Source organism: Capra hircus, chromosome 11, assembly GCF_001704415.2.
Source record: "Capra hircus breed San Clemente chromosome 11, ASM170441v1, whole genome shotgun sequence".
NCBI lineage: Eukaryota > Metazoa > Chordata > Mammalia > Artiodactyla > Bovidae > Capra > Capra hircus.
In genome coordinates this window covers 99,914,156-99,934,119 of record NC_030818.1, presented here as the reverse complement: position 1 = coordinate 99,934,119, position 19,964 = coordinate 99,914,156, and the positions used below count along the sequence as shown (strand labels likewise).

Sequence of the window (19,964 nt, the reverse complement as noted above, 5' to 3'; positions counted from 1 at the left end):
CAGCAGTGTGGGGTGGGGTCAGGGACTCCCCCTCCACCCCCACGCCCGCCTGCAGGACAGGAGACGTTTCACTGAGGACAAGATGTTGAAACCAAGAAGTGACAAATGACTTCTGTGTCACCAGATTGAAAACTCTGCACGTTTGTGTGAAGCAGTGTTCCTCCTGGGCATGCGCGCGAACCTGTTCACGCCGGGGGCGGTCAAGAGACGGCCAGCTCGTGCTGCTCTCTGCCCCACTAATCCAGGTGGCCTCTGAGACCTGGGGCCCTTCCACAGAAGCAAATCGCTCCTACATTTGGACGTTTAATCCGCTTCATTGTGAGTAACTGAGAAAGAATGGCACCAACAATCGGACCATTTAAATGATGAAAATGCTTTAGAAGTCTCTTCTCAATTTTGCTTGGTGAAATAGATCCTGGCAAATGAAACTCCTGCCTTTGCTTCAGCAAGAACCCATCGGAGAGAAGCGGCGTGTTTCTATTCCTGGATTTCAAGGTGCCGTGCCGGGACGTGCATGGTTGCCATGGCCACCCCCAATGAAGGGCTCCCGAGGCAGACCAAGGGGACGGGACGCGGTGGGGGGGGGGGAGGGTCAGGATTCCCAAAGGAGGTGGCATCCAAGCAGAGGCCTGCCTGCGGCTCAGGAGGGAGTGAGAGTGGAGAGGTCGAGCCAAGAGGACGCTTGGGAGGAGCAGGCACCCAGGTCTGGAGGTGCTGGAGAGGCTGGGGACTCTGCCGGGTGGAGGACAAAACCCAAGACTGAATCAGACGCAGACCACAGGCGGCCCTCCTTGAGGGTGCTGAGGCCCCCTGAGGGTCTCGAGCAGGGCAGAGCCTGGATCACATCAGCATTTTCGAACAATCTCTTTGAAGAAAGGATGGAAGAATTAAGAATAAGCCCAGGGTGTTTCCTGACGGTCCAGCCGTTAAGCTGCTCTTTCACTGCTGGGGTGTGGGCTTGATCCCCGGCCAAGGAACTAAGATCCCACAAGCCATGCGGTGTGGCTCAAAACAAAAAGAAAGAAAGAGTAAGAGTCCAACTGAGGTCACAATCCTTGAATTTTCGGAGGTTCCTCTAAGCAGTGGTGGGGTCCCTGTCAGTGCAGAGTGGGGAACAAGGTGACCTCATCTTCGTGGTTGGGGAGCAGGGGTGACGTTGAGGATACCGGAGAATTCTTTAGGGGAAGTCTGAAGCCACCCCCGCCCTCCACCTGCCATCACAGGGAAGGAAATCAGGGGCAGCGGCAGAGCTGACCGAGGGGAGGCAGTGGGCTTAGGATGCTGCGGGTCTCATGGGGGTGAGAGGAAAGGAGAGGACAGGAAGACACCACATTGCTACCTCTCTGGGACGCGTGCCAGCAGGGCTGCCCATCAGACACTTATAAGAGAGGCAGGCCAGGAAGCACACGCTGAGTGAGCCTGCACACTCACGTCCAGGCCCCATGGGGAAATGTCAGCATGGGCAATGACGCCAGGTCATCCCAGGACCCGTGCTAGGATGAATAAACGGTCCTTGGGAACAATTAGTGGTGACTCTAACAGATGCAATCGCAACGCATGAGCTCAAGTTTGATCTGGAAACCCACCCGACACGATGGACATCACTTCCAGTCAAGAGAAAGACATCTGTTTGCGAGACTGCTGCTTATGGGATCAGGCTCCGGGGTCCCATAAGGTGTCCTTGCCACAGCCCAGGCTGCGAAGGCAGGAATAAAGCTCACTTATTGTGAGAAATAAGTGGGTAACAGCGCAGGCCCTGCACATCTGAACACCTTGAGTTCAAATTCCATCTGTGTTGTTTATGGGCTGTGTGACCTCAGGTAAGTCGCCTAACTTCTCTGAGCCTCGGTTCCTTCACCTGTAAAACAAAACCACTGCCACCACCTACCACTGGGGCTGTTGGGGGATGGATGAGGCGGTACATGGAACCCAAACAGCTCATGGGTTTAAGCAGTGGAGGAGCGTCTGATGTTAAAGCATTAGGATTATATTAGGATTAAGTTGATCCCTGAGCAACACAGATGTGACCTGCTCCGGTTCAGGACAAACATGCGCGTTTCTTTCCCCAAAGGTAAACACTACAGGACTAGAGGCCCTGTGGCGTGTAGGATGCAGGAGCGGCAGTGACGGAGGGCCAGCTGAAGCGGCACTCTGATTTTCAGCTGCGCAGAGAGTGAGCACCCCCAACTCCTTGCTCAGGTGGACACAGCTTCAGCCCGCGAGTGGCTGTGCCCCAGCGGCTGCCACCTCTGGCAGGAGCCCCGGCGCTCATAAGGGACCAGGAACCAGCGGTGGCCCCGGGCTCTCCTGGCAGCGGGCGGCTGCATGCACACGCTGAATCAGCCTGCTGGGCGGGGAGGCGCCGGCTCCGAGGGGCAGCCTCGCCAGCATGGTGCAAGGAGCAGTGATGGAGCAGGTCGCGGCCTGGAACCCCAAGCCTCCCTTGGCTTTCCTTCCAGAAAAGCTTTCCCTGCAGTTACGGACCACGGCAGGGCTGGGCTCCCGCGGGAGGTAGGCTCCCCAGGTCTGGGCTATTTCTGACCCACCACGAGGAGCAGCAAATATGGTGAAAGAATGAGCGTGGTGGCAGGAAAAGTCCCTCGGACAGGAGCCGGGAGACCTGCACTCCGGCCCCTGCACCATCAGAACGCCATGGGCCTGTGCCCAGCCTGCACTGCCTTCTCTGGGCATCAGTCGCCTTCACGGGAGAGTTTCTTCACGGTGGGTTACAACTTCTTCCTGGCGATGGCTCTTAACTGGGGTAAGCACCAGAATGCCCTGGAGGGCTTTACTGACAAGACAGATGCCCAACTTGCCCCTGACTCTTCTGGAACTGGGCCTGGCTGGAAGGTTCTGAAAAGCCTCCCAGGGATCAGGGAAGGACAGGGATGGGAGGCAAGGAAGGGGAGCAGCCCAGCCGCTTCAGGAGCTCCTACAAGGCTACGGCTTGTGGGTTCCTCTCCCTCCCACTCATGCTCAGGAAAACAGCCATGACTGGGTTCTGGCAGACGGTTTTCACCGATGGGAACAGAACAGGTGCCCGCCAAGGCGGGAGGAGCCCAGGCCTCTCACATGCTTAACAAGACAGTCCTCTGGCGCAGCAGCATGTGAGCAGATGTAAGCCTGGATATCCGGAGGAAAGGCCACCCCCTCCCTGGCCTGTCACCTCACCTTCCCTCTTTACACCACAGGGTTACTACACAGGCTGGCAAGATGACAGACCGTGCCCTTACTCCCCAGGCGGTCTTCCCTGATGGTCCTGGAACCGGGACCATGAGAAAAACAACAGGGCTGGCTGTCACAAGGCTTCCCTGGTGGCTCAGATGGTAAAGCATCTGCCCGCCAATGCAGAAAACACAGGTTCGATCCCTGGGTCGGGAAGATACCCTGGAGAAGAAAATGGCAGCCTACTCCAGTTCTTGCCTGGGAAATCCCATAAACAGAGGGGCCTGGTGGGCTACAGTCATGGGGTTGCAGACAGACACGACTGAGCAACTGAACAACAACAAGCTGGTCGTCACATCTACTGAGCAGTAACCAGGCACCAGGCCGCGCAGCCTTCAAGCTTCATCTCGTGTGATCCTCACAAGAGACCCTATGAGGGCAGGGTCATCGCCGCCAATGCCTCATACGTGAAGGATTCAGGCCTGTAGGGTTTAGTACATTACCAAGGTCACACAGCTTGCAAGTGAGAAGGGCACCGCTCAAACCCAAGACCCTCTCTCCAAGGACCAAGCTTTTAATCCCCACACTTTGTGCTAATTCACCAGTGGCCCGGGGACATGATGGTGGCTTGACATGCTCGTCAATGCCGGGGAGCTGCCAGCGATCCATGCTGAGGGTCAATACCGATAGATCTATGGGAGGCCCACAAGAGTCACCCACAGGTGGAAAATTTCCCAAACAATCCTTTCCCGGAAAGCCTCGAGGCTTAAAAACATCCGCCCTACCTACCAGCTTTTTCCCTGCTTCCTCCCTGCCGCTATGGAGGAATTCTGAGTCAAACAAAAAAATTAGAGAAATGAGTGTGATGGCAAAGCCAGGCCAGTGGGAGACTCGGGCTGACTCACTCTCAACAGTACGGGCTCCACAGTCTGCCTCCGCTCCCGGCGCAGGCCTGCTCTGGGCAGGGGACAGACCTGAGAGAGCCAGGCCTCTCCTGATCTGGGACCACCCTGCTCCGAAAGCGTCCTTTCTGGGGAGCGATTAACTCACGGGGCACCTTCTGGCCTCATTAAGAGACCCCACTAACCTATCTCAGAGAAGGTGTCAGGAGCAAGGGTGGGAGAGGGCCTGCTAAGAAAAGAAGGACTACCAACAGGCGAAATTTCTGACCTTCACTCTGTTGAGGCTCATGTGAAAACGTGGTGTTTCCAAAGTCCACTTAAAACATCCACTCCAGTGACCCAGGAGTGGTCAAAAGTCACAATTAAGAGCTGTGCGCGCATCTTCTTGTAAGCAAAAGCTTACCTTCAATGACTGGCAAAAAGAAGCAAGAATGGCCCAAGAGAGTGGCTGACGAGGAACGTAACTCTGCGAAGGGCTTTGCTGGGTCAAGCATGCTTCTGCCTCTCTCTTCCCTTCTGCTCTAGAACTGCATCAGAGAACCCCCTGCTGGGGGGCTGAAGGGTCCTCAGGGCCGAGCAGTCTCCGCCTCTGCTGCAGTCAGCACCCCATCACACCATCTCCAGAAGCCACCATGATGAGCTGCGCTGAGCAGCATGTCTGGGCCCCACCCTCCCCACCCCAAGGCTGTGCCCATGGCACATATTCAGTGCACTGAGGCGAGGAAGATGGATAGACATCCCGCTGCTTGAAGACACAGCCTGGTCAGCAGCAACAACGTCTCCGCAAGAAGAGAACCTGACCTCCCTGAGTGCTGCAGCAGTCAACAAGAGTTGCTTTCAACTGTGTCTGCCTCGAGACCCAGAGTCACATGTGTGCTAATACCCCCCAGACAAAGAACCCAGACGGCTGAGCAGGCCTGCCGGCGGGCCAAGGGACGGACCCCTCAGGCAATCAGGTCCCCAATGTTTCAAAGGCCTAATAAAAAACAGGGCTTCCCAGGTGGCACAGTGGTAAAGAATTCATCTGCCAATGCAGCAGACCCGAGAGACCTGGGTTCGATCCCTGGGCCAGGAAGATCCCCTGGAGGAGGGTACAGCCACCCACTTCAATATTCTTGCCTGGAGCATCCCATGGACAGAGGAGCCTGGTGGGCTACAGTCCATGGAGTCGTGAAGAGTCGGACGCTACTTAGCAATGGAGCACACACAGGCTAAAAAACTGGCCATGTGTCCAAGATGAAGTGGGTTCTCAGCCTAGGGATGTGAGAGGCCCCTTTGCTTTTGGCTGTAGGTTACACATACTCAGGGTGGTATCCCTGGTTAAGTGACCATTTCAAAATGTTGCCCAGAAGCTGTGACCAGGATGACAACAGAGAAGGAATTTTGGGTGATCTGAGATGAGAAAGGTTTTGGGGTTTAAAGAAATTAAAAATCACTGTTTTAAGCCAATCTCAAAAACTAGATTTTTTTTTCCTCTCATTCTAATGACAGTCTACTTAGCTATGGTTTTCACCCTTCCTAGGGTCACAGACTTGTTTGAAAATTTGCTGAAGGCCACACAACCCTGCCCACACCTGGGTGCCACACGCTGGGGTAGGGCATCACGGACGCCATGGGACAAACAGCAGAGTCAGAGGGTTGCCACGTGCTTTGGTGAGGCGGCCCTGAGCACAGGACAGAACCCTCCAAAGGCTTGACCCATGCCCCCTCACCTCACGCCATAGGAGATGCGGGCGTTTTATGAATGCTTCTGTCACACCACCCAGAGAGACAGCCAGCAGGTTACTTAAAGAAAATCATGGATTCCCATTAGAGTAACAGGTCAGGTAGAATATCAGGGCAGAGGATGACGTAAAAGTTATTGTTCCAATCAAACAACAAGAAACGCAGCTCTGGACACAGAGCTGGAGTTCAGTGAATAGCAGGGTGAGCTTTACAGTTTTCACAGTGCTCAATACAGAGGGAAGTCAGTCAACACCGCTACACTGTAGGTGCGGTTTCTAAGATGGTATCTCTTGAATGTCTACAGCAGCCAGGAGCCAGCAAACTCTTTTCGTTCGGGCTGGAGAGCAAGCGTTTCAGGCCCTCTGGGCCGGGTGGTCTCTGCCACAGCCCTCAGCCCTGCACTGCGGCGCAAAAGCAGCCACAGATCACATGCCTGCACAGGGGCACGGCTGTGCGCCAAGAAAACTCTGTCTACACAACAGGCGGAGGGTTATTTCTCTTCCTTTCTCGGCAGTGGGTTTTTTGTTCGGCCTGTTTATATGGATGAACCCAAATAAAACATTCTCCCCCCATTAACTGTCCAGAATGAACAGACATCTTCGTCACAAGAATATGGCCAACTAAGTCTGAAACGGGCTCAGCAGGCACAGGAGAAGAGAGCCAGGCAGCTTCCGCTCCCGCTCGTGGCCCTCGTGACCAGCAGAGGCTCAACAGGTCTCATCCCTAAGACACGGCTCTCAGACTTTCAGTCTCGGGACCCTTCCCACGTTCAAGAGCGTCTGTTAATGTGGGTCAAGTCTACCAGTACCTACCGTATTAGAAACTGACACAAATTTTTTAAATATTTAATAACTCATTTATAGGTTAACAAAAATAAATCTACTATGTGTTAATATAAACAGTGTATTCCTCATAAAATAAAAAACTCAAATTTCAGGAGAAGAGTAAAACTGTTTCCCATTTTTGTAAATCCCTTTAACGTCTGGCCTAATAGAACAGAACTGGATTCTCATACTTGCTTCTGCCTTCAGTCTGGTGTGAGGGAGTGTTCTGATTGAAGTTTATTTTAAAAAAAATAGGGCCTGATCAGAGGCAGGCCTTCTCAGAGAACTGCAAACAGTCGTCTTTGATTCTGCATTACAGCTTGACAAGTGGTAGCTTCTTAAAGATGGGGAACTAAGACGGGGAGTCTGAAACTGTAGCAGTGAACTTCCATACTGTCACAGTGCAATCCGCTGGTCCACCTCAAGCTTTGAACAGATCTTTTATTCATGTGTGTGTAACATGCACTGATCAGGTGGAAAATATTCTCTCAGTTAGACGAGATCTCTCATATACTGAAATTCATCATGAAATATTTACCTTTATTAATATCACCTCTGTTCATATCAGATGTCTGTTAAAAACTGGGAAGCTGTCAAGTTTACAGGGGTAGATTCTACGTTTTCCTAAATTAAAACCTGCGTTTTCAAGCGAAAATGAGATCACTGACAACAAAGACTTTTTGTTTTCCTGAAGTGACATACACATTTCATTCATTTTCAAGGAAATGTCTGTTAAAAGCCCAGGCCTGAGTAACTGTAGTTTGACCGTCATCATTCCTTCAAATAAAAACAGTGTCCTGGGCCTTCCGTGGTCAAGAATCCGCCTGCCAATGCAGGTGATCTGGGTTCGACCCCTGGGTCTGGGGAGATGCCACATGCTGCGGGGCAACTAAGCCTGTGTGCCACAACTACTGAGGCCCCCACTCCCTAGAGCAGCCCCTGCCACGCCAAGACCTCACACCCCAACTAGAGAAGCCCGTGCAAAAGTAACAAAGACCCAGCACAGCCCCAAAAAACGTCCCGAGAGAACACAGCTAGCGGAGCTCACAAGCTCACACCGCTGCACACGTGTTCTTCCTCAAGATGACCACCGCACTCCAGAAGGAAGCGCAAGCGCTTCCTGGGCGTGTCCCATTCCACACGGAGCGGTGAAAGACATGAGTCCAAGGGCTGCGATGTACCAACGTTAACAGTTTCTCCTAACTCATCAAGGGCTCTCTTCAGTGACGCGAGCCTTCTCCACCCGTGAGTAGGCGAGAATGAAGAGAAGGCAGCGGCCACAGCAGTCCGGTGCCCCGGCCGAGCAGCCTGCTGAGGTGCCAGCTGGCTTACCCGCCACTGCTTCTGCGCCGTCAGTGCAAAGATCAACAGCAAAGAAGGCTGATGGCATCGCATTATGAAGAAAGTGCTGACCCCAAGGACCCTCTGGAGGATGGTTGCCCTGACGAACCGCTGTGACCTCTCAAGGTCACAGCTACTTTCGGAACATGGCAGCGGCTGGAATGAAGCCACTTCTCCACTCCCCCAGCAACCAGCCAACCACCATTTGTTTCAGGGCTTTTGAAGCTCATATGAAAGCTAAGATTCCCCAGAACGCTTCCTCTGAAATTTTCCTCAGAAACTCAAGGGGGTTGTGGGGAGGGAGATGCTCAGAAACAGAGACTGTTGATTAGACGCAGGGCGTGTATCCCCAAGGCATCCTCTGAGGTAATGACACTGGAGAAAGGAAAGGGAATAGGAAGGCAGGCTCAAGGGCAGAGACGGCGACTCCTGGCGGGCTTGAAACGCAGCGGCAGCAGAGTCGGACGTGCCTGTGAAGACTCCGTGGAGCCGCCTCTCAGAACGCAGCGCAGCAGTGACTCCAAATGACAAAGGACGTGAGAGGAGCCAGCGCGTGCGACAGAGGAGACAAACGCGTGACTAGGACAGTGGGCAGCTTCGCCCTCCATGCCGTCCTTCACACTCTCTCAGCTTCAGTCAGAAGGAGCCCAGAGACAAAGACGTCAACAACTCCAAGCCCAGCCTCTCTGAAAGCACCACGGACCCCAAGTGCAGGGAGAGCGACGACAGACAGCGCGGCCCCTGCTTGCGATCAGGCAGCTTGGACGGCACACTCTTAAGAAGCTGACGTTCTTAAGCCCAAGTCACTGTCAAGGTCATGCAATTAGTCAGTGGAATAATGAGCCTAAGAATAAGAACCAAAGTGTCAGGCTCCATCCAGCAAAGAGCTTCCAAATGCAGGAGGAGATTTTATCGTCCACAGCCTTCGCTCAGTCAGCTGTCTCAGGATGGGTGAGATCTCAGGAAGGGCGAACTGAGGAGCAGAGCGTCAGCACCACATCCCAGAGCCCTGGGTCCACGGGCGGCGTGCCGCCGCACCACTGTCCTGGGCGGCAGGGCGGGGCACGGCCACTCAGCAGTCACGTCTGAGGAGGGCCTGCCAGCACAGCCCGCTGGCCCGAGTTCTCTGCAGGGGAGACATCAATCGCGGGGACACGGCTGCCCTGACTCTGCAAGTGTCGCAGCTCTCAAAGTGCAGAGTGAAGCATGCGTCTGGAGATGAGCTCCAAAGCGCCCCAGCCTAAGTCAGTTCAATGGAGGAACTCGGGTCAAGGAGACACCCCTACTCCCATCTACTCTGTCCCCCTTTCAAAGGGTTTGAGATATCTGCTGATGGGAAGTGGGTGCTTTCTTAATGGTCTGTCCCCGAGAACAGTGGACGCGAGCCCTGGTGTGCTCTCAAGACTTCCGGCTCTAGGACTGGCCCTCCACTCTAGAGGCCCCTTGCTGTCACCTGGTGGAAGGAACAGGAAACTGCCTCATGCGCCCTGGATGATGACAAAAGCATGCCTGCTCCACGATGCTTGTCTTCACTACGGATGTGGGCGAACAGGGGTGACGCCTCCTGGCTGCACCATCTATCCCAGGGAGAACACTTCACCAGGATGCTCAGCCAACGGTCAACTGCTCATGGAATAAATGGTCACAGAGACAATTAACTGCCACAGTCACCCTTCATGTCCTCTAAAAGGAAGGTGGAGAAGGCAGAGAGGCGCCAGAGGGTCAGGACGGCGGAGAGAACGGGAGAAGGCAGCGCTGAGGAAGAACCAGGAACTCACCAAGGGGAGGAAGAGGACAGATAAAACTGATCGACTGGAGGACATTGCCCTTAGGGTTTTTAGACATTTTCAGTCGAATGGTCCGAAAAATGAACCCAGAACCACAAGTGTAAAAAGATTAAAAAAAGTTAAAATGTCACATCTCAACACATTAAAGTCAGAGAAAGATCTATTAAGTTACAGAAATAATAAAACGGGACTTCCCTGGTGGCGTGGTGGGTAAGAACATGGGACACAGCCAATCCCTGGTCCGTGGAAGCTCCACGTGCCTCGGGGCGATGAGGCCCACAAGCCACAGCTACTGAGCCTGCTTGCTGCAGCTGCTAAAGCCCACGTGCCTAGAGCCCGTGCTCTAGAACAGGAGAAGCCACCGCAACGAGAAGCCCACGGCCCGCGACTGGAGAAAGACCGCGAGCAACAACAGAGACCAAACCCGGCCAAAACATAAATAAAACCCGTGAATAAATACAGCGGTATGCACATGTTAAAAATAATAACAACAAAACTAATTTTACATACAACATGCATAGAAGAAGGAAAAAAAGAAAGTCAAGAAAATGCCCAAACAATAGGTATTCCCAGAAGGTGGGTTTTATTTTCTACTTTGGATCCTCTTGTTTGTGACAAGATGCTTTATTGAGACTCTCATTTGTGGTTTGTTTTCAGTAGCTTTCCTTCATCCATTGCGAGAAGGCAGGAGGGTTCTATGAGATCCACGGCTCAGAGGAAGGCTAGGTAGCCAGGCTAAAAGCAAAAGATTTCTGCAGAGCACAGTCCAGCTTCAGCTCACTGAAAAGAATCTATCACCAAGGGCATTCCAGAGGGAGAAAGAAACCCAGGGCCTTTGAAGGAAGGAGTGAAAAACACAAGAGAGCTATTTCCTGAGACTAGAAAGAAAATGAGCTGGCACAGCCTGCAGGGGGTGGGCCTGTGGCCCCCCGGGGAGCTGAGGGGCCCTGGGAGCCTGGAATCTGAGCACTGACTGAGGCTGCCAGCCTGGCATGACCCTCACACACCAGGCTACTCACAGCAAGACCCAGATAGCAGGAATCTCAACAGAACTACTGTGGGCCCCAGACTATGTACTGTGCTCTCAATAAGAATCCGAGATTGCGCCTGACACTGGTGGGAAGGATTGAAGTTCGGTTAATTCAAATTAGAGAAAATGATGTGATACTCGTACAGCAGGTGTGAAGGAAGATTCCTACCTACTATTTACCAAATTTTCCAAAATGAATCCACATTACTTTTACAATCAGAAAACAGATTGACAACATATTTTATCTAACGACAAGTGAATAACCTGCCTTAAAGAACATTAGCACAGCACTGGGTGTGTGACTTCATGGATCCAGAGGCAGGTGGGACCTTTGTGAGTCTGGCTCCTTGACCCCTGTGCCCAGAAATCCCCACTTGGCTCACGGCACCCTGCAGTCCTGGACATGATTCAAATAAGCCCCAAGACACACACAACACTTTCTCTGCGGTTTCTTTTCTGACTTAGGAGGCCGAGTCGGAAAACCAAGAAGCAGCAGAAGGGTTCTAACTGCACGACAACTTAAAAATCAGAGCGCTTTAGAGGTTCTTTCTGGCATCAGTCTCTTTTTAAATTAATACCGACACATCTATTTTGAAAGTGTGTTTTAAGTCAGCAGGAAGGGACGCTTTACACATAGCCATCCCGGATCCATAAGACCTTCTGTTCGCATGGGGAGGTGTTATCTGGTCCTTCCAAGACAACATTTGCTCCTCCTGACTCAGTTTTGAGAAGGTGAGGATCACACTCACGAATGGAAATGCGGTGAATCATCTGGTAAGCAGAGTCACTCCCAAGCCTTATACAGCTGGGCTCAGCAACGCTCCCCACCCGCCTCGTCACCCAACAACCGGGCTGCTCTTACAAAGCCCCTGCCCACCCACCCTCCCCGCAAGAAGCCAGCATCGTGGGCCCCCCGCCTTCCCTCCCTCCACTGCAGTGCCCAGGCACAAGGCTTTAGGGAAGGCTGGCCAAAAGAGCAAAAGAATAAGAACAATACAAAGGAACTTGCCTTTTCCATCTGTGGCTGATGCTTCTTGTAAATGCCTGATTGACCTAAAAAAAAACATTTGCAGAACAAAAGGTTAGCTAATGAATTTGCATTCCTCTCCATTTTCAGTACTAGTAACTTGAGGCCTTGAATTTCTCCACATAAACTAAAAGGCTGGAAAGGATGACTTTATAGAGCACTCCTTAGACATGGTGATGGTGATAACCAAGCCTCAGGCTGTGCGGCTCTCAAGCCTGAGAGTTAAAGACGCCCTCTGCTGGCTGCAAGAAGTCTGGCAAGGGCCTGGTGTGAGGGGGGAGATCAAAACACAGTCGTGAGCAGTCTGCATCTTCTGCTGCTGCTAAGTCGCTTCAGCCCTGTAACCCCTAGACGGCCTCCTACCAGGCTCCTCTGTCCCTGGGATTCTCCAGGCAAGAACACTGGAGCGGGCAGCCGTTTCCTTCTCCAACGCATGAAAGTGAAAAGTGAAAGTGAAGTCGCTCAGTCGTGTTCGACTCTTAGCGACCTCATGGACTGCAGCCTACCAGGCTCTTCCATCCATGGGATTTTCCAGGCAAAAGTACTGGAGTGGGGTGCCACTGCCTTCTCCACTGCACCTTCTTTAGGTTGGTGCAGAAGTAACTATGGTTTTGCATTGTTGAACTTTGCTGTTTGATTTTGGAATACATTCTTAAATAAATGTGGTTATGTTACACATCACTTTAATGCACATTCCTCGCTTTATTACTTGCTGTTTATTTTATATTTATTTTAGACTAGGGAAACGACTACCATTCCTTCAAGCATCTTGACAACTTCTTGCAGGGAAAACGCTTCCATAACCAACAGGAGGCAGAAAATGCTTTCCAAGAGCTTGTTGAATCCCAAAGCATAGATTTTTATGCTACAAGAATAAACAAACTTATTCCTCATTGGCAAAAATGTGTTGATGGTAATGGTTCCTATTTTGATTAATAAAGCTGTGCTTGAGCACAGCTATAATGATTTAAGGGCTTCCCTGGCGACTCAAACAGTAAAGAATCCATCTGCAATGCAGGAGACCTGGATTTGATCCCTGGGTTGGGAACATTCTCTGGAAGAGGGCATGGCAACCCACTCCAGTACGCTTGCCTGGAGAATCCCCATGGACAGAGGTGTCTGGCAGGCTACAGTCCATTGGGTCGCAAACAGTCAGACACGACTGAGCAACTGAGCACACATAGTGATTTAAAATTCACGGTCCAAAACTGCAATTATTTTCCACCAGCCTAATATCTAATCTCAGTCCCACCACTATGCCCCTACCCCAAATGGACCAAGACAATGCAGGCTCAATGAGCTCACTTGCCACCTGGAGAGAATGGACCCTATAAGGTCACAGGCCGACCTCTAAAGCCTAGACCTAGGGGCTGTGAGCACAAGGATTCAGGCAAACTTGGTATTTCATTGACTGGGTATTTCTAACTTTGCCAAAAACATGCTGGCCTCCAAGGAGTCTTTTCCAGCTAGGAAGTGCTGGCAACTAATTACCATTAGTACAGACAGCGGAACAGGAACGTTCTTAAGGAAGCTGTGGACCAGCGTTCCAGGCAGAGTTGAGGGGCACGGAAGGAGGGACTGTCTGAGAGGAAAGGCACAGCGCAAGCAGACCCGCTGCGGGGCAGGGCCCGGGTCTCGTGGGCCTGGGCTGCAGGCCTAGACCAGCCAACCACGCTCGACTAGACTGTGAGTCCTTTCTCCCAAAAACTCTGTAGTCTGCCCACCTGGGAGAACTGAATGGCACAACACATGAAATTAAGGAGCACAAAGACGACGCCAAACCGATGCTGGCTGAACCTGAGTGTCCGAAAGAAATTCTGACAGTTTCTTAGATCATCTCTCTAGTAGTTGGGTTTTTCTCATTTTACAGCGATTTTCAGAACATCTACCGTGAAGAATCTCGCCGTTTGGCATCTGCTCCTTAGAGCTGCAATCAACGAACGGCAGGAAGGGACCCTCTGCAGCTCCACAGTGCATCTCGGCCTTCCTCAATTTCCCTTTTTGGCCGCACTCTGTGGCTTGCAGGATCCTAGTTCCCAGACCAGGGATTCCAACAGGGGCCCCCAGAAGTGGAAGCTCAGCGTCCTAACCACTGGACCACGGGGGAACCTGCCCACAGGTCCCTTCTATGTTGCTGTGCTGAGGGTGACAGGCGTCAGAGTTGGGGCTGAGGCTCTGTTCCCTAGTAGTAAGACGCTCTTTCCAACTAGAGACGATGCTAGTCATCCTGTTTCAAATGTCTGGGTCGCTATTCCTGAACAGGATACGGGGCAGTTGTGGAGACTAAGATGACTCATTTGTGCTCTCTCCTAACTGATATGCGAACATGTGTGATGTACGAGTTAGGTTAAGAGTGAATCTAACATGCTCGGGACTTCCCCGGTGGGCCAGCAGTGAAGAGACTGCTCCAAATGCAGGGGCCCAGTCTTGATCCTTGGTCAGGAAACTCGATCCCACATGCTGCAACTGAGAGCCCACATGCCACAACCAACATCCAGTGGGCCCCAATAAAGTTTTATAAAGCGGATCTAACTGACTGAAACGAGGATTACACTCCACTGACACCACGTTCTAAATAATCAGAAAAATGAACGACCCCATCAACCCCAGGACCATAAGAATACTAATTCACTGTGTGGGGCACTGCAGTATGGGAACACCTAAAGAGAAGACAGCTAAGTCTATTTTGTAAAACTTTATTCCAAAAGCACTGATTGCTTTCAAGTGGCCACAGAACTAGATCATGATGAGGGTGAGTGTCCGATTTCTGTGAGCCTTTCTTTCTTCCTATGGAAGCAAGAATTTCCTTTACTTGGATGCGCTCTAAGGAGAATAATTCTTCCTCTTCAATCGCTGACTTGGCACTAACTGTCTTTACACATAGTCAAAGCACAGTATATGCATCTAAAGTCTGCCAATTTCAGGGATGAAGTGAATCCATCTGATGACATTTACGTTTATGAGCTGAGAACTACCACTAGCTTTATGTTGATGTACTTCCTCATTTTCTATCTAACTTGGCAAGAAGAGGCCATCTGTAGGCTTTCTTCAACTTCAACTCCCTTTCCTTCAAATTCACACAGCTGTTTTATGTTGCTACTGAGTTCTCATCTCCAAACCCTTCTCCAGCATCTCAAGTGCTAAAAGTCGGTGCCAGGTGAGCGCTACTGCATCCCCTGGGGAACCTAACAGAGACACAACTCCCCAGTCCAGCCTGGAGACTAACTCAGGTCAGCCTGGGGCCCAGGAAGCTGTCGTGTGCCCCGGGTGACTCTGACCAGTTTGGGTTTGGCGGGTCCAGCTGCCAGGCTGGATGGACATGCCCGTGGCGCAGGCGTGGCCTCCCCCCGAGGGGAACTCACCACACCACCGGGAAGAGGATGGCCCCGCAGCACAGCAGGTCAACCAGAAACAGGGAGTCCTTCCACAGGCCGTACTCTGTCGTTCCCTCCTCGGTGGACTCTATGATGATGTAGGCCACGTTGGCCAGGACCTGCGGGACACAGGGAGCATGGACAGATCTGTGCGACAGAGCCCCGGGGCAGCGGACACCCGGGCCTACAGGCTGGGCTGTGTGCGCTCCGTCCTGTCGTTAAGCAATCAGCATGTTATGAAAAGTCCCTCAGCTGGTCAGACAGAAGGCAACAGTTTAAATAAAACCTGTGACACCTCTGAGCACAAGGGAAACACAGTTGATGAACTATTCTTTTGAAGATTATCACTAGGTAAGAAAGCAGAGGAGTTCCACCTCTACTCCACGCAAAGTCCGTGGTCCCAAACACTCTGCTTCACTGCTCTACAGGGAATTCTCCATATTTCCACAGAAATGGGAAACCTGTCGTGCTATGACTTAGGAAGGGTAGTTTCTCTTTCCGTCTAGGACATATCAGTTAAATCATCACTGAAGCCACACTTCATACCAATGCAAAAATTAGCCTGAAGTCTCTCACTGACACCCAGCCTCTGGGCTCCTTCAGAAGCCCCGTCCAGTGTACAGGTCTGCATCTGTGGCTCTAAGAAGACAAACTGGGAAATAAACAGCTTAATTCCATCTTGCCCTCAGTTCACACTCTGGACACAAGGCACACCGTGCCACTCGAGGCGCTGGTGCGGGACCAGGCGCCAACAGTGTTCCTGAAACGCCACGTTTGCTTCACTCCCTACTCAGGAGCACGCAGTGGCTCCCATGACCAGAAGGAAACAGTTTCAACTTGTCAAGGCTGATGTTCAAGGACTTCCCAGACTAGGCCTTGCATTTAAATCCTCGTAACTTCCTTATATTTGATTGTCTAAATGGCCTTGCTTCCTCAGAGTGACCTGCCTGGAATTTCCTGGCAGTCCAGTGGTTAGGACTTAGTGCTTTCACTGCCACGGTCCAGTTCAATCCCTGGTTGGGGAACTAAGATCCTGTAAGCCGAGCAGCACAGCCAGAAAAAAGAGAAATCATTAACCAAGTCATAGTGTACCCAAGCTTCTTTGCTAAGAGGACCATGAGATGCAGAAAAGGCGGCAGTACGTTTCCCTAACTTCTCAGCAGCTCCCTGTTCATGTGCTGTTTAAAGACGGCAGATGATGGAGCACCTCCCAGTGCAAGAACCTGAGATCTGGGTCCATTAGAATCCAGAGAGACAGGCCCAGGCTTCAACCCCAAAGCCAGAGGAGGGGGGTTTCCAGGAGACCCAACTTCCTCTCCCCAGACAGGCCTGGAGCTCAGCCCAGCAAATGCTCGCGAGGAGGAGGACGAGCAGGGTTAGAGATCCTTTACCTGCAGCGGGATGACAACCATGAAGACCTTCTTGTCTTTATCAGAAAGGATGTGCTTAATGAAAGCCCAGCCAGTGCCGATGAGTGCGATGGTGATGAACAGCAGTGCCCCCTTCAAGCTGCAAAAGGGAAGAATGAACAGACATCAACGGGTCTCTTTAGCCTTTCATTCTGAGTCACAGTCTACAGCTCATTCTATGATTTCACACACTTCCTCCAAAAGACAGATGGCCAGATGTAGGGAACGCACGTCAGCGAGCAGTGTTTCTTTTCCGGCACAGCAATAGTTAGCTACGTGGCCCACTGTTGTACTGGGGGGACCCCTTCAGGAGCATGCTGACAGCCACCCACGTGCCCCACGGCTGCCCTGGGAGGGCGGGGCCGTCTCCCTCGCCCTGGGGCAGGTCTCACGCTAGCTCCGCTTCCCAGCCTTGCCCAGCCATTACGTCACAGGACAGGTACTTCCCGAGGCACTCTCGGTACTCACAGGTGAGTGATGTAGTACACCACAGCCCACCCTTCGATCGGGAAGCCCTGGGAGGAGATGTAGTGGTAGTCGATCTGCGAGAAAACAGGTGCATTTCAGAAAGGCTGCCTACCAATGCCTTACCCACAGCAGGACAGGAAACGCCACCAGAGGCCCTTGTGATGGGGACACCCGCCCCCACTCCCTAACATTGCACTTGAGGATGCACAGTGAAGCACGTGAGCCCACTGCGAATGGCAGGGAGCCTGGGGAACGAGACAGAAGGGTTCCACGTCACTAACCCCTAGTCCGGGTCCCTCTCTTTTTTTTTGGCCCCACTGTGTACCATGTGGGATCTTAGTCCCTGACCAGGGATCGAATGTGCAGCCCCTGCATTTGAAGCATGGAGTCTTAACCTCTGTAGCGGCAAGGAGTCCCAAGGTCCCTCTCTTGAGGCAGATGATTCACTCTGGCAAATGGCTGCCTATTCTCTTCTTATAAGAAATCTCCAAGGGAGTCCCTGGTGGTTAGGAGTCCAGGTTTTCACTGCTGGGTCCCAGGTTCAATCCTTGGGCAGGGGAACTGAGATTCCACAAGCGGTACTAAATGGCTAATTAATGAATTAATATATAAAAGTAAAGATGTAAAAAAACAACAACAACAAAAAAAATCCTCCAAATGTCACGGGTCTTTTCAATCCCAGGCAACAGCTTTCTTTCTCATAGCCTTGCTGCTTACATAATAACTAACTCAGTTAAAAAACCTATGTGGAATCACCCAGCTTCAACTCTATTTCCTTTGGTGGGGGTGGGGCAGGAACCAAACCTGTAAATTTAGAGCTACCTGAAGCTACCAATGAATTTCCACTGAAGTGGCCAGCTTCAGTAGCGCCCCAAAGGCCTGCAGGCAGGATGCCCAAAGCCGACATCAGTCCCTTCATGCACCTTTCATTCCTCTACACGTAGCTGTCTGGATATGAAAGTGACCCAAGAATCCTATGACTCCTCATCTGCATGATTCCAGAAGGAATCCTTTTACCTTAATCCAAACGGGAAACTAGCCAAATAATCGTCGTTTCTTGAAACTGCAACTGGATACGTTATTGCTTTTTCTAGGACAACATTCTTACGGGCAGTAGGCTTCTGAGAGTCTGGAGACTGTCACCCTCCCAGATGGGGCCCACGGATATCTCGCAGGCCTACAAAGTGGGGAAGCTGTGACTGTCTCCCGCCGGCTGGCTCATTTCAGTCTGCATCGGCACTAAATATTCAGAGCTTGACTCAATTCTTATGCCTCAACCTTCAGAGCATCAGTTTCCTCTCAAACAAGTATGCTAACAGTGAATTTCAAATCAAATGGGAACGTGGGGGACTATTTCAAAAAATAAAGGAAGCTGTGGAAACAATTCATGAGGTGGCCCTCTAATCTCAAGAAATGACTAGGAGGGTGAAAAAATAAAATATCTACAAGAGAAAACTCCCAAGTCTGTAGGTAATATCTAAAGATGTCTTAAGTCTAGCACTAGGGAGGCTATGATGATTTATCCCATGACCAGCCCTTCCCAGACCAAAGGAGGCTTCATGGCAAAGGTATTCTTTTATCTGTTGTTGGATGTAGCCTGTCTTCCAACTTATTTTCCCTGATAATATAGGTATTTCATAAATGACCCCCAAAACACTAATACATACTGCGTGGAACACCAAGGAAAGAGACTTGGTGAAAGGAAGGGCAGCCATCAGCCAGTGAATTTTAAAGACATCATTCCTATAAAACAGAGAGAAAAGAATTTAAGGACAATTTCACATTCCCAAAGGACAGCCAAAGCTCCACCCATCAAATATTTATAAGGAAGTCGTAAATATGATCTAAGCAAACCGCAAACACAAAGCTTTTTTAAAAAAGTGGTTGCTGCCAGCAGAGAAGGCGTGGAATGGGGTCCTAAGTCATCTCTACCATGTAATCCAACTCTGTGAATGGAGCCAAGTTATGCACAATGGGTTCCCAGGCCTGATAAGATGGAAATCTAAACAGGTTGCCAGTTTCCTGTCCGGAAACCACCCTGGAAAGCCCACAGAGGCAAGAAAGAGGCAGATGCATCTATGAAAATGGCACAAAATCCCCAAGAAGGCAGAGGCGACTGGGCACAGCTCCAGGGGAAATCGCTAGCCCAGAGAGGTGGGCTTGGTGCTAGGTAGCAGGGATGGTCAAAGACCATGCCCCTCTCTGTCCCCTGAAGCTGGAACCTGCCAAACACACCAGGCCAGTGAGACACAGCACCCACTCCCCCCCACCTCCTCTGCGGGTACTAGTTCACCCTCAGGCTGCCAGGCATTCAATTCCTCTACCCCTTCCCGCCTCGCCCTAGGAGTTAACCTGAGACACACAAAACCATGACAGAGAAAAAGTTCTAAACCCTATGAAAGAAACCAAAGACTTGAGGAAGAGCGACAGGGGGAACTCCCCGACACAGCAGTTAAAAAATGGGGGACAGTGAGCATCAGAGAAGTAAACCAACAGAACAGACTAGCAAGCTTAAAGACAGATTTGTGCTTGTATGGAAGCTTAATATTTAAGGTGACACCAGGTCAGTGGGAAAAGAATAGACTGCTTAATACCTGGCACTGGAGGAGAAAAAAAACTCAGCTTAAACCTATATAATAAATGAGGAAAGCTGACCTCAGCTTCACGCTTACCTATACCCCAGGGGGATTTGGCTGCTAAACAGAAAACAGACATTTTGTGATCTGGAGAAGGAATGGGCCTCTCAGGATCCACAAGGCACGACCCAGAAGACTACAATTACATGGCCTCGACTCCATTAATGTGAAAGATTTTCCCTCAACAATTCAACTGGGAAAAGAAATAGGCAATGTCTTAAGGCATACGAGGGACTGAGATTCAAGTGCACGGAACTCAAGCACAGCAACCAGGGA

At 51.2% G+C, this 19,964-nt stretch overlaps 1 protein-coding gene across 1 annotated transcript in view; it reads right to left on the bottom strand.

The window, feature by feature from the left end:
* Positions 1 to 19,964, bottom strand: part of GPR107 (G protein-coupled receptor 107) — a 56,559-nt gene that overhangs the window by 12,294 nt on the left and 24,301 nt on the right. Inside the window, exons 10-14 of the mRNA XM_005687302.3 lie at positions 18,720 to 18,795; positions 17,053 to 17,126; positions 16,567 to 16,684; positions 15,164 to 15,294; positions 11,784 to 11,827 (exon numbers count right to left, since the gene is read on the bottom strand). Of these exons, the coding sequence (XP_005687359.3) occupies positions 11,784 to 11,827; positions 15,164 to 15,294; positions 16,567 to 16,684; positions 17,053 to 17,126; positions 18,720 to 18,795 (443 nt within the window). The remainder of the gene's footprint in view (positions 1 to 11,783; positions 11,828 to 15,163; positions 15,295 to 16,566; positions 16,685 to 17,052; positions 17,127 to 18,719; positions 18,796 to 19,964) is intronic.